Source organism: Chrysochloris asiatica, unplaced genomic scaffold, assembly GCF_000296735.1.
Source record: "Chrysochloris asiatica unplaced genomic scaffold, ChrAsi1.0 scaffold00066, whole genome shotgun sequence".
Classification (NCBI taxonomy): Eukaryota; Metazoa; Chordata; class Mammalia; order Afrosoricida; family Chrysochloridae; genus Chrysochloris; species Chrysochloris asiatica.
Window position 1 is genome coordinate 39,693 of NW_006408584.1, and position 15,364 is coordinate 55,056.

A 15,364-nucleotide genomic window follows, 5' to 3' on the forward strand; every position below is an offset into this window, starting at 1 on the left:
AGCCTTCGGTATGGATTACATCTCAATATTAAGAAAATATCAAGAAAAATCCTTACCACTGGACCAATAAACACCATTCTTATCAACGGAGAAAAGATTGAAATTGTCAAGGACTTCATTCTTCTTGGATCAACTATCAACACTCATGGAAGCAGCAGTCAAGAAATTAAACGACGTATTGCATTAGACAAATCTGCTGCACAAGACCTTTTTAAAGTGTTGAAGAGTAAAGATACCAGCTTGAGGACTAAGGTGCACCTGACCCAAGCCATGGTATTTTCAATAACCTCCTATGTGTTTGAAAACTGGACAATGAATAAGGAAGACCATAAAAGAATTGATACTTTTGAGTTATGGTTTTGGAGGAGAATATTGAAAGTGCCATGGGCTACCAAAAGAACCAATAGATAACGTTTTGGAAGAAATGTAGCCAGAGTGATTCTTGGAGGTCAACATGGCCAAACTTTGTCTCTCATACTTCAGACATATTGTTAGGAGCAACCAGTTGCTGGAGAATGATATCCTGTTTGGTAAATTGGAGGGTCAGAGAAAAAGAGGAAGATCCCCAGTGAGATGGATTGTCCAAGTGGCAGCATTGATGGACTCAGAGTGGCAATGGTAGTGAAGTTGCCCAGGATCAGGCAGTGTTTCGTTCTGCTGTGAATTGGTCGCTATGACTCTGTATCAACTCAATGGTACCTAACAACAACAACAATGACAACAACAACAACAATTTTTGATAGCTAATTTCTAAATTGCCTATTCCCTATCAACCGAGTTCTCTGAAGTTTCAAGTATGTTCTCTGTACTGAATAATCTTCATTCCAGTTGGAATTCTGAGCACCTGCATTAATAAGCAAATTCCCGTCTAGAGCAAATCATACATTTTTTGAAATTTATGACAGTTCAAATTTATAATAGTGTCAAATATATTTCACTTCATTCTGTTGGATTCTAGTCAACTCAGCCCTAATAATCCAAGTTAGGTCAAACGAATACCAGGTATAAACTTGGAAGTTCACAAGTACCTGACTACACTTGAGAACAATTGGCCCCTCACTCTCTTAGCCCTAGCTAACAGGGCTTGGGTTAGAGTCTAAAGACTCTAGAGTCCACCTGACTTTCTAAAATTTAAACCTTCAAACCCTTTCTCTATCTCACATCCCTAATTTACAGTTGTGGACTAGGCCAGCGGGCATCAATAGAACATTTCTAAACTCAACCTGCCTCTTCAATTCATTGTTACATTTTGCCCATTTATACTCAAAAGCGGGCCTGCAACAAGCATACCAAGTTATCTGCTTGCTGGTTCTTTTTAACTCTCAATCCTAAAAGGGAGTTTTTGTTATGGTGGTCTTTTTTCTGTCTCAAAACATTTACAGACAAACCACTAACTAGAAATTGCAAAAGTCAAATATTCTTCTTTTTTTATGGAAAATCCAAAGGTCAAATGTTCTTCTTTTTCTTTTTTTTTTTTTTTTTCATTTCTTCCTGCAGGTCTTTCCTTCAAATGTAAATTGCATATTCTCTCAGCAGTTCTGGGTGGGTCTGAATGTGTTTTCACATGTACATTTCCTGACTGAAGATTCTGGATGGGTTCAGGTTTTATATCTAAGGCTCCAACTCTCAAGCTACTAGCTTAACACAAAAATTCATTACTTTCAGACAAATTATAACTCCACTTTTAGCATATCCAATCAAATATACACTGAAAGCAGACTTAACAATGCTGCATAATCATGATACTCAATATTAATTTTATCACACATTCATGCCTAATTTACAAAACCAGGTAGGAGAAATCATTGTCTGTAATATAGTCAGATAAACACATAAGCTTAAGTCACCTTTTTATACATCCAATTTCAATCTTTTCCAACCCTGGAACCTCTCCCTTTCATATGTAGATGACCTTGGGACACTAGAATAACTGATTCAGTAGGTTCTGGCCTTCTGTCAACTATCTTTTTAAATTAGCCTGACTTTTGTCAAAAATCACTCTAGGAGAAACATGTCTCCCATTGGCTGTAGGATACTAACTCTTACTACCCTTTCAGCTATTACAGGTAACAGCAATGAAAGCAATGATTTAAAAATAAAACATTTCACTTCTTATGTCCCTTTTTTTTTTTTCTTTTATAAAGTACATGCTTCAAAGCTTGGAGCAATTGCAACCTATCCTATTTTGAAACCCACTGTAAAAATGGCATTGAGGTAACATCTGACCTCATTTGATTACACAAGGGGGAAGGAGAATCTAACTCTACATCACCCAAGGTCAATTCCTATGAGATGAAAGTCAGGCATGTCTCCACCCTCTAACCTTCTTTATAAATACTGATATCACCCTTCCCACACTACTTCTTTACTTGGTCCTTTGATTCATTGCAAGGAGCTCTGGTAGTGTAGTGGTTATGAATCGGGCTGCTAAACTCAAGGTCAGCAATTTGAAACTACCAGCCGTTCTGCAGAAGAAAGATGAGGCTTTCTGCTCCCATAAAGATTTACAGCCTTGGAAACCCTGTGCAGGGTCACTATGAGTCGGAACCACCTCCACGGTACTTAACGACAACAACAACATGATTCATTGCAATGGTCACATGTTGCATGAAGAAATGCAAATAGAAAGTGATTATTGATGCATTTATGAAAAGATGATTCTAGAAATCACAAAAATGTGATTCTAGAAAGAAGAGATCAAGAAACACAGATCAAGATAAAAGAAGAATTAAGCAGAAATGGGTAAAGGTCAAATGACAGGTGCTGAATCAGTCTTATTTCATTTTTATATTACCTCCTGTGGGAAGTGTTCTTTGAGCAGTGTATTTTAGTTTCCCTCAGATGATTTCATGTTCCTCTTTTTTTTTTTTTTTTTCCCCAGCTAAACCTGTCTTTCTTATTCTGAGTACTTTTAATGGTTTCATTGCTTTAACAATTCCTTGAAAACTTTGACTCCTCCCTATATATAAAATAATTGACTTTTTAAAATATTGAATTCAATTTTACAATGTCTCAAAGTCTATTGTTGTCCAACCATGTCTGCTTAAAATATGCATAGCATCCTTGTCTTACGTAGGCCTATGGCAATCATTTGTTTTGCAATGTCTAAGACAGTGTCCTGTACAATGTGTGATTATGAATTCTAGAATGAAGGAAGAAGGCAAAAATCATTAACTGCCATTGAGCTATTAGCAGATTTCTCATTAACCAAATATACATATATTTGATGGTTTCTTAAACTTATAATGGTTTTAATAAAAATACATAAAATTCCACCTTCCTGAAGGAGGTTAGTTGATAGCTCAAGTGGTTTGTGATTGACTACCAGAATGAAAAATTAGCTATTCAAATATTTAGAGACTTGGAAGAACAATGGCCAGGCTTTATGCTTCCTTAAGCTTGCAACCAAGAAAACCCAATGGAGTAGTTCTACTCTGTAAGTCATAGGGCACCATGAGTAAGCAGATGACTGTACGGGAACTCAAAACAATAACAACCTGTCCCAAACTTTTTCTGTCCTCTTAGGTTTCTCATTTTATTTTCACTTCTGAAAACATTTTCTCCCAGGTTCCCCACTCTCCAATTATTACTGTCTTAACTACTTTACTTTTCTTTCCATTTATATGACCAGGTTTCAAAAAATGATTGTCTCTAGCTGTATAGTGAACTATAAACTCTTTTAGAGTAAACCCATGTATCACACCACGGTACTCTCTCAAGCACACAGTAGAGAATTGAAAAGGAATCTATTTTGAGATTATAGGGAAGTATAACTAAATACCATGAGAAATTATTAATATGAGTGTTTATAAATATGTGTTATGAGTAATGTGATCAAATGATTTGCTATTTGAAATTAAAATGTGATTAGTATTTTTGAAAAGCCAATATTGATAAGCAAATATTGCCTCAGGAAACTAACATGTTTTACTTTTTCCTTAAGATTACTTTGTTTTAAATATTTTTTTCTGTGAAATGTTCCCACATATTCATGAATCTAGAATATTATGAATCCATGTTGTTGTTAAGTGTCATTGAGTTGGTTCTGACCCACAGCATCCCTGTATAGGGTTTCTAAGAAGTGACTGATAAGCTTGAACCACCGACCTTACAATTGAAACTGACTTTGCAGTCCAACGCAGTAAGCCACAGTGTCATACTGGGACTCCATAGGTACCCATTTTCTGGGTTCTGTAATTACCATTTCACCACCAATTGCTTTATTTGTTCAAGCCCAGTCTCACTCTACTTTACTAATATTGATAAGTAATTAAATACAGTAAATGGCTTACATCTTGAGACTAACACCAATACCTTTTATAGCAGAGTTTTTTCTCTCACACTGCTTTTCTTATAACTATCTCTGTATTTGCCCTGATTATGTTTACTTTCAGTGTTACTGCTGTGACAATTAACTTCTGCAAGGAAAAAGACTTTTAAAGGTCAGTGTTGCAACAGACAGCTTAGAGAGACAAACCAAACCAGAAGAGACTCCTGCCCTGCTTTCTTCTACTCTCATCCATGGCTCCTTAACAGTGGTGCCATAATGGCTGGGGGTGAGGCCTGGATACATATGAGAATCAATCTCCAACTCCTCAGGCTTGCTGTTTTTGTCCTTTCTGAAGTATTCGAGGTTGTATACTCCCTACATCAGAGCCCCCCAGAAGTGGTGATTCCCTTAAGGTTAACTGAAACTTCCAGACATATGAAGGCTTTGGGATGGTTTTCCTACAACCTGAATTTTGGGGAGCAGAGACACATCATACACATAAAGGCCAAGAAGTTGTTGGTGTCCAGGCAACTGTCTGTGTTCACTTACACAGACCAGGGTGCTCTTCTTGAAGATCATCCTTTTGTTCAAAGTGATTGCTACTATCATGGCTATGTGGAAGGGGAACCAGAATCTCTGGTTACTCTAAGTACTTGTTTGGGGGGCTTTCAAGGAATGCTACAAATAAAGGATATTTTTTATGAAATCAAACCCAAAGGAGCTGCTAACACATTTGAATACCTACTATATAAGGTGGACAGTGAGGAGGTGCAATCAGAAAACTGGAGATGTGGATTAACAGAAATGGAAATTGCAAGACAATTGAAGTATCTAAAGAGTGAAAATTCCACTCTGGAGCAAAGCACCAATAATGCCTGGTGGACCTATAAGTGGCTTATTGAGCTGGCAGTGGTAGCTGACTATAAACTTTCCCTTCATTGCAACAGTAATATCTCAAAAGTATTGGAGATGGTTTTCAATATTATCCATAGAGTTGATGCAATTTATAGTCAACTAGGGGTTGAAATCTCCTTATTAGCACTTGAAATATGGAATGAAAAAAAAACATTTCCACTTGTTAACTCACCTAAGATGTTGGGTGATTTTTGCAAATGGAAGAAAATTAGTTTTAATACTCGGGTGCACCATGATATTGCAAATCTTTTTACAAAGAGGGGAGTTGGCCATGCTGTAGGTTATTCTTTCATTGATGGAGCATGCAGATTATCGTATAATTGTGCAGTTTCCAGTTTCATAAATGACAATTTGAACTTTTTTGCATCTGTTGTGTCTCATGATATTGGACATTCTTTGGGTTTAATGAGAGATGGTACACTGTGTACATGTGGGAGGAAAAATTGTATAATGTCTGAAACAGGAATAACTACAACTAAATTCAGCAATTGCAGTTATGCTGATATACACAGAGTGATTACACAAAAGACATGTTTGCTCAACATACGAAATCCAGTGGACATTATCTTCAAGCACTGTGGTAATGGAATTGTTGAAGAAGGGGAAGAGTGTGACTGTGGATCCTCATATAATTGTGCAAAAGATTCCTGTTGTCACTCAAATTGTACTTTGAAGCTTGGGGCTTCTTGTGCTTTTGGACTTTGTTGCAAAAATTGCAAGATCATGCCAGCAGGACAAGTTTGTAGGCTACAGGTCAATGACTGTGATCTTCCAGAGTGGTGCAATGGAACCTCCAATCAGTGTCCAGAAGATGTATACGTGCAAGATGGTATGCCATGCACAGGAGGGGGCTACTGCTATGAAAAGAAATGTAATAACCATGATGAACAGTGTAGACAGATTTTTGGAAAAAATGCAAAAAGTGCAAATAAGAGATGCTACAAAGAAATGAACACTCGAGGTGATCGCTTTGGTCACTGTGGTAAGAATGTCTCTACATACATAAAATGTAATATCTCAGATATCCTGTGTGGAAGAGTTCATTGTGAGAATGTGAGAGTAATTCCTCTTCTGAGAGAGCATTCTGCTGTACAGGTAACTTACATCAATGGTGTTACCTGTTGGAGTACAGATTATCATTCTGACATGACCATACCTGATATTGGTGAAGTGAAAGATGGTACAGAGTGTGGACCAAATCATATCTGCATCCGCAGGAAGTGTGTTAGTAAGTCTGTTCTAAAAGGTTACTGTTCACCTAATACTTGCAGAAAGAGGGGAGTCTGCAACAATAAAGGTCATTGCCATTGCAATTATGATTGGACCCCACCATACTGCCTGATAAAAGGCAAAGGAGGTAGTGTTGACAGTGGCCCATGCATTAATAGACAAGAGCAAAGGAACAAAGCAAATTCTCTGTCACTATTTTTGTTTCTTCCTTTGTTTGTTTTCTTTTCATGCTTGTTAATTTTTCTTTATAAGAGGTACAAAACCAAAAAAGTCAGTCTAAGAAAATGATCCAATATTTCAATTCCAGAAACTAAAGAAGAGCCAACATTTATAAGTCCAGAAAATAAACCCAGTCCCCAATTAAGCGTCCTATGTATTACATCTTAGTATCCTGTCATTAGAAATGTTAATGCATGTGTTAGAGAACATGGACAGAAATTGCAGGGATTAAATACTTTAAAATAAATTTTTCATGGAATTAGTCACTTTGTGTTTTCTGAGCAAAGCCACGGTGCATTAATATTTGTTTTATGCTGCTGTCTCTCAGTTCACACCTTTTACCACTTTTGATTGCATTGTCATACCAGAAATGTGAAGTTGCGATTTTGCAAGTTCTTTCCCTATTAATTTATGCCAATGGTACACAAGAGACAGACTGTAAAGCTAGGGGTATGGTTTGATTCTTATTTGTCATTGCTATATTTGTAACAATGTTGGCAGCAGTGTCTTTCAGTTTGAAAATAATTACAGTAATTCTATTTAGTAACTTCCTGAAACATTAGCCTTATCAGTCTCATAGATACAAGTACAGTTGGCCAGTGACTAAATATCAATATTCTGAGTACAGGCTCTTGAACCCTCCACAAAATCCCTAAGGTTCCAGCACTAATTTGACTGTTACCTCAACAAAGAATAAGAAAAGTAAGATAATCCTACATCCTGCTTCTAAGATTAATAACTCTAGCCTCTTCCCTTTCATCTCCCAGTTTAGGAGAGATCATTTCCTGTTGTTATTAAATCATGGTTATCTTAGTATTCCTGTTTATTTGTTATGCTTCCCCCAATTCTTAATTCCTATTCCCTATCTAAATTCACCGGGGTCATTCTTTTTTCATGACTAAATTCTGATACAATACTTACTAAGTATAATGGAGAGCAACCAAATCAGACATCAGAATGTTTTGAACTTTTCTTGCTACTCTACTTTACCTCCTTAGTGAAACGATTTAAACTTTAAATTTCTTCAAAAGATATATTTCATTTAAAATATGTTTTATATGTTTTAATAACACTTGTTATTAAAAACTTGAACCCTTTCATTATAAAATAGTATAAGATAATATATAAGTAGGGTGCTATATATGTGAGTAAACCAATGCTTAAAAAAAAAAAATACAGCAGAAACTTAGAGATTACAAATTACATTTTAAAACCATCAGGGAGCTTTTAAGCAATGAAAGTAATGGAGGAATTAATGACATTCTAGTAGTGTAAAGCCATTTTGAAAGAGATTGTGCATTACCAGCCATTTTTGCTCTTAAAAGCTCTTATTAATTCTGAATGTGAATTGAGGATTGTTGTTAAGTGCCATCTAGTTGGTTCAGACTCAGAGCGACTCTGTATAAGGTTTCCAAGAAGCAGCTAGTGCATCTGAACCTTTTGGTTAGCAGTCCAATGGTTATCCGAAAGCGCCACTACACCAGGATTGAGGATTAGCTGTGGCCAACTTTCACATGTATATGAAATGATTGAAAATACCATGGCTTGGGTTGTGCACCCACATATTATTCTTCTTTATAGTTTAAAGATACCTTTTTTAAAAAAAAAAATATTGAGAATTGAGTGATAGTTTACATGGGGGAACGTGAGTTTTACACTCATCCTATCATACTCATTCCATTGCAAAACTTGCAATTGTATTTGTTTCATTGCAATAATTATAGTCCCCTGTAAGCTTCTTCATTAAACAATATTTGCTTCTATTCCCTCTGGGTTTTTTGAGGGGGTGCTGTGCACCAAAACACTCATTCAAACAGCCAATGAGCACATCCTGCAAGCCTGTTCCCGGGCCACCAGCACACATCCCCTCTCCTTGAGTCTAGAATCAGATGTCATCATCTCTGCCTCCATCTCTGGCCTTGCCACTTCTCTGTGTAGGGTCCCACACTCCACTCTCGCTCTTCTCCCTTAATGGTCCCAGGATCCTCCTCTCCAGGACTGTAAGAGCCACCATTCACCCCTTATAGTTACAAAACTTCTACCATTACAGTTGTGACAATTGCAATTAGTCATGATAACAATTACCCACTATTGAATTATGAGAATTTTGTCCCCATCTGCTTAAAGAGACTTTTTGCAATAGATTCACATAATGCAACATGTCATTTGACTTGTTGACTGCTGCTTCAATGAGTGTTGATTGTGGATCCAATACAAATAAAATCTTTTCAATCTTTTCTCTATTAACCATGATGGATCCAGTAATGAGGATTTTTGTCCTCTTTACATTGAGATGCAATCCATACTGAAGGTTGTAGTCTTTGATCTTTATCAGTAAGTATTTCAGGCCCTTGTTGCTTCCAGCAAAGGAAGTTTGTATCATCTGCATATTATAAGTTGTTAATAAGTCTTTCTCCAATTCTGATGCCACATTTTTTTTTTTCATACAATCCAACTTCTTATATTATCTACTGAACATACAGATAGAATAAGTATGGTGAAATGATACAACCTTAGTCAGTAATTTTTCTAATTTTAAACCATTCAGTATCCCCTTGTTCTATCTGATAACTGCCTCTTAGACTGTGCATGGATTCCTCAAGAGCACAATTAAGTGTTCTGGAATACCCATTCTTTGCAATGTTTTCCTTAGTATGTCATGCTCCACACTGTAGAAAGCCTTCGCATATAAATATCTTTATTGTATTCTATGGTTTCAGTCAAGACCCATCCTATATTACTAATGATATCCCTAGTTCCATGCCCTCTTTGGAATCTTACCTGAATTTTTGGCAGTTCCATGTTAATGTACTGTTGCAATCATTTGTTAATTATCTTCAGCAAAATTTTGCTTACATGTAATTTTTTTTTTTTAATGTTATGAATTGAGTAAAAGTTTACAGGGCAGATTATCAGTTTTACATTCAATAAATCATACACCTTGTTTCATTACAATAATTATAATCTCCATGTACCACCTGTTAAAAGTATTTTTCTCTACTCATTTTAGCTTTTTTTTTTTTAAAAACACTCAGGCATATATAATACTTTACACCACAAACAGGCACATTCTGCAGGTCTGCCTCCAGGATGCCAGTTTCTCTCTTCCCATGAATCTAGAGTCGTCAGCTGCTCCCTCTCTCCATGTCCCCATCTCTGCCTCCATCTCTAGTGTTGCTGCTTCTCTAAATAAGGTCCCACATTCTGCTTGTGCTCTTCTCCCTTGATGGTCCTAAGGTGCTCTGTTTCTGGACTGTTAAGATTAACTACTGTCTCATTTTTGTTACAAAACTTCTATCTTTACAATTGCAGCAGTCGCAATTAGTCATGATAACAATTACTCACTACTGAATCATAAGAACCATATCCCCAGGTATTTTTATCAGACCCATCTAGACAAAATGAAAACTATCCAATGGTGACACTATCTTCCCACCCACACTCTTAAACTGAACTACCTCTTGAAAAATTGTAAGCCAGTCACTTCATGCCTTTATCACTTGTTCATTTTAAGTAGCCAATGTCTAAGTTGCCCATTCCATCTGCCCTGTGTAAAGAGGGGATAGCACTATTTACCTCTGTCCCATTTAGCCCATGCAAATCTGTCTCAGTGTTCCTCTATCTACCTTTTTCTTCCACCTCACTTACATGTAATCTTGATAATATTGTTCAGTGATTCCTGCATTCTTTTGGTTCAACTCTTTTTATAATGGGAACAAATATAGACCTCTTCCAATAAATTGGAATATCTCAAAAATTTAAAAAATTCCAAATTAAAACCTGGAACAAAATTCCTCTTCATCTGTAATTCTAAAATACAAGTTATCCAATTCCAAATATAATGGTGTAACAGTCTTCAACAGCACTTAACAACAATAGTCAAATGTAAACAATTTCATTTCAAACAAGACAATTGGAGGGAAAGAAGAGATAACAGGTACAAATCAGGTTAAAAATCCAGCAAAACAATTTATATTAGTTCTCAAAGCTTTAAAATAATCCTTTGTTATCTAAGACCACCTAGACAATAGCCCTGTCATCCAGACTCAGTGTGTTGATCATGCACTCTGGAATTTGAGTAGAGACTGTTCAATCCTGGACTTCACTTCTGCCTTCCACTGAAAAGGCAACTGTGCTTCCTCAGCTTTCATCAGCTCCATTCTTCTAGTCTCTCTGAGTGAAGACCCTTCCCTTCAGCCTTGGCAGGCCCCATTCTTCTATCCCCTTGGGTATGGCAGCACTTTCACCTCGGCTTTGGACACAGGTCCCATCTTATCATAGTTCCACACTCCAGAACCAAATTGGTGAAGAAGATCCAGCTATTTGACACTTGGGAAACTGTGGTCTCATGCTTAGAAATCCAGGAGATCATGGACTTATCTTTTGAGACCAAGTCACCTCTGCTTCCATGTTTCTTGTCTTTTTAGTTTCTGCTTTGGTTTGTAGAAGAGGAATATTTGTCCTTTGCTATGCTTAAGCAAAGCAATTTAGCTCTACTTATAAGTGCCCAGAGGCATCCTACTTCATCAATAACTTGTTGGGAACGATTTGAGCTGAAGGTTTCAGAATTGGGGGCAGTTTAACTGAAGATGGAGATGTTGGGAGCAACTAAACCAAATGCCTCAGACTTGGTGGCAGTTTAACTGAAGGATTGCAACTAAACAGTTGTGGTCCAGAAAAGGTCAGGCTGCCCCCTGAGGAACTTGCAAAGCCTGCCTCATGTAACAAGGAATTTGCAAAGTCTTTCCTTATACACAGCCATTGCCTTCAGTTTAGTCTTCAAAAACATCTAACTGCTTTATCTCTGTTTCCCTAGCAACTACATTCTTCTGGTAAAGTCCTACTTACTGTTTGCATCAATACACTGGATGTTTTTTGCATTCTTTTCCCTGCCCCCAGCACTCTCCTTTGATTTGTGTATATATTAAGTGTGCTGAACCTAGTTTGGTGTCACAGTATCTCCATCAGAGTGTTGTGTCCCACCTGGTCTCAACTTTGTTATTTTCATTTTGTGTCTTGTGTCTTCCTTTTTCCCTAATCTCCCATTACCCCTACTCAGGTTTAATATCTCTGTGTGGGTCATGGAGGATAGCCACTTGTCAGACATGAAAGATGGTGCCCAAACTTGGGGATCAAGATGCATGCAGTCAGATAAGGTATAGTGTGGATGGAGTTTCAAACCGGGTGTAAAACATGGGAAATTTTGTGTCAAAGGACCACCAGCTGTTTGTAGATATGCTTAAAGCTCTATTGAGGGCCAGAGGAACTCCTATTAAAGGTGTTCAGCTTGCTCACTTTTTAGATTTTGTACAGGAGACCTGTTCCTTGTTCCCAGAGGAAAGGATAAATATGGATACCTGGGAGAAGGTCCGGAAGCAGATGCATTCTCAGTATACACATGAAGGGCCTGATAAGATACCCCTTTATGCATTTTGTACATGAAAGTTTAGACTCCCAGTGTGAGCTCGCAAAGTATTTGTGGTGGACAGTGCAGACTCTCGAGGGGCTGTGTTCACCCAAGCCATTGGCACCATAGAAGGAGGAGCTGGGAGAACAGAGAGCCTCCACTTGTCCCCAGGAGTGTTCCTTAAAGGAACAGAGGGATCCAGTTTCAGAAGGTTCTGATTCAGATTGGGAGAAAGAATCAGAGATATGTGTACCTCAATTAGTTGTGTTTTCTACCACTGAGGCAACTGCTGTCAGCACAAAACCAAAAATGCTTACAGATTTAATGCCAAAAGCAAGGGAACAGATTTCTTGTGCTCTGCCTGCTTTGTCTCCAGTTCAGAAGGCTTTGAGAGAAGCAAATATAGCAGGAGAGGGAAGTTATCAGCCTCTGTGATTATAACTTCCAACAGGCATCTGCAGAGGATTTATGGAAGTTGGTTGCCATGCTCAGAGTAATTAATTAAGCTAGTAAAAACCTATAAGATCTTGGGAGAGTGGCACAAGCTGCCCATTACATTTATGTCTGTGTTCAGACCCCTATGTACTGGTAACAGGATCAGTAAATATTTCATATGCTGGGGGACATTATATTGTAAATTGTGTTTCATGTAACCTCCCCTCTTGTCTTTCTTTTTTTTTAACCAGAAAATGGATGTGTTGATATTATATTGAGCATATAGATCACAACTTGGAAATAAAATTAAATGCACTAGAAGCCACCATAATTAACCTAGGAAATCAGGTCAAGGCCCTTAAATCAGACAAGATATTCAATGCCATGCCTCATTTTCACATATCTGTGTAATGACATTGTCATATAATACTTCTAATTGAGAGTAGAATAAAGTTTCAAAACACCTTCAAGGTATTTGGCATCATGCAAATGTAAGTTGGAATTTAAGAGATCTTCATAAACAGATTATGGCTGTACAAAACAGTAGAAATAGGGTCCTGGTCCCTGAGGACATGGCCAAGACTGTGTTGGATCTTCTCAATGGATTTAATCCTTTTACCATACTGCACCATACAGTGTGGCTCCTTATTGGTATTATTGTCTTGATGTTAATTTTGTTGCTTATTTTTATAGTCTTCTGCTGAGTCCTCCAACACCAGCTCTTGGAGCTCCAACTGACAATTCATTGCCTTCATTTAAAAAACAATAAGGGGGGAGATATTGGGAACAACTAAACCAAAGGTCTCAGACTTGGGAGCAGTTTAACTGAAGGATTGCAACTAAACAGTTGTGGTCCAGAAAATCAGGATACTCTGAGGTCAGGCTACCTCCTGAGGAACTTGCAAAGCCTGCATCAGGGAACAAGAAATTTACAAAGACTTTCCTTGTATGTAGCCATGGCCTTCAGTTTAGTCTGCAAAAACATCTAGCTGCCCTATCTCTGTCTCCTTAGCAAACACAAGTTACATTCTTCTGATAAAGTCCGGCTTACTGCATGCAAACATCACCCGATGTTTTTGTACTCTTTTCCCTGCCTCCAGTACCTCCTTTTGATATGTGTATATAATAAACATGCTGAATTTAGTCTGAGTCACAGTAGCTCCATAAGAGTGCTGTGTCCCACCTGGTCCCAAATTTACTATTTTCATTTTGTGTCTTGTGTCTTCCTTTTTTCCTAATTTCCTGTCACCCCTACTCAGGTTTAATCTCTCCAAGTGGGTCGTGGAGTATAGTCAATTGTTGGATGTGAAAAAGCCTTGGCCATAAGGCACTCAACTCTCTTCCTCCATGGGTCAGAGAGCCTAATTTTACCAACAAATGCCCAGAGGCATCCCACTCTGCGAGGATGTCTTCTCATGAAAATGCTCAGCTTGCCTTCCATTGGCTTTCTAGACTTCTTGCACCAGTTTCCTGCTCTGCTACTACAGTTTTTATACCACTGCTTCTCACCATCTGTGCCATCCCCACTGTTACAGCTTTCCTCATTTCTGTCTTGGTCCTCATCATAATTGCCTTTGATATCTTTAATTCTACCAACAATCACTTCTAGGCAAATTAAGCTTTTACTATTAGGGAGTTAGTGTTCTACCAAGTTCTGCTCATTATTCAATTCTAAAGCAGGTACCACATTTTACATATCTGTTAGAGCAGCACCCCACTCTTCTGGTACCAAATTGTGTCTTAGTTATCTAGTACTATTGTACAAAAGCACAAGTGATGACTTCAATAAATAGAAATCTATTCACTTACAATTTGGGAGGCTACAAGTCAGAATTCAGTATGCCAGCTGTGGAGAAAAATCCTTATGACATTTCAGCATTTGTAGGCCCAATATTCCTTAGGGATCTCAATGTGCTTTAGCATTCATCTTACCCTGGATGTAGTACCTCCACAGTACAGGGATCCCAGGACCAAAGGATGAACTCCACTCCTGGGTCTTCTTTCTTGGTGATATAGTAGGTCCCTTCCTCTGCTCAAGTCTGATTATTTTTATATCTCAAAAGAGATTGACTAAAGATGACAGATAGGGTAGAGGTGCAGTGAAGTTCATCCTCAGCAATGCCACCAAATAACAGGCAAAGTGTGTTCAGGGCAGAGCTTCAAAACTCTGAACCACAAAGGTAGGAATATTTAAAAAGTTTGAAGGCTTATAGCTAGTGGAACTTGTAGTGGAAGAAAGAAATCATGTACTTTTGAATCTGCAGGCTCAAATGCGAAGACCTGACAACTTGGGTGAGACCAAACAGCAAGATCAAGCAGGGCAACAGACCCACCATGGAATAGCACCACGGGAAACTTGGAGCAAAGGTGGACAACGCACTTTGTCGGTTTTGCTTTGCTCGGATTTGTTTTTTTTATCTGTGAATTGGCCACCCACTGTTTTTGCACCTCCATTCTGGTGACTAGAGTAGGCACCTGAGTGAGTCCACACCCCCCACCCACACCACTGGTGGATTCTCTGCCATGTTTACACACAGATACTCTCAGCCCAACAGGCAGCCCTAAACTGTTTTTGTTTTGTTTTGTTTTGACATGGAAAAGGCCAGAACAAGGGTTGTGGAGGGGGAAAGAGTTTAAAAACAAAACAGGCCAAAAAATAAATTAAATCCTGAGGTATAGCATAAAAACCAATAGTGGCATCTTGAAATTTATCAGATGGCCTTGAAAGTAGAAGCTGAAAGATGACATTAAATTTATACTCAGATTTTTTTTTTTTTTCTCTTCGCTGCCTCCTCTTCCCTTTCTGGCACTATAGTATCCAACCTAGTTTTGTTGTTGTTGTTGTTGTTGTTTTGGTGTTTGTTTGTTTCTTGTTTTTTGCTGTTGCT

General features: G+C 38.0%; 1 protein-coding gene and 1 pseudogene across 1 annotated transcript; one reads left to right on the plus strand and one right to left on the minus strand.

Moving 5' to 3' along the window:
* Positions 1 to 4,546: 4,546 nt before the first annotated feature.
* On the plus strand, positions 4,547 to 12,036 carry ADAM21 (ADAM metallopeptidase domain 21). The gene is made up of 2 exons (XM_006864543.1): positions 4,547 to 6,627; positions 11,937 to 12,036. Exons 1-2 carry the CDS (start codon positions 4,547 to 4,549, stop codon positions 12,034 to 12,036), a joined length of 2,181 nt encoding a protein of 726 aa, XP_006864605.1.
* Positions 12,037 to 12,057: 21 nt separating this feature from the next.
* Positions 12,058 to 15,364, minus strand: part of LOC102820775 — an 80,982-nt pseudogene continuing 77,675 nt past the window's right edge.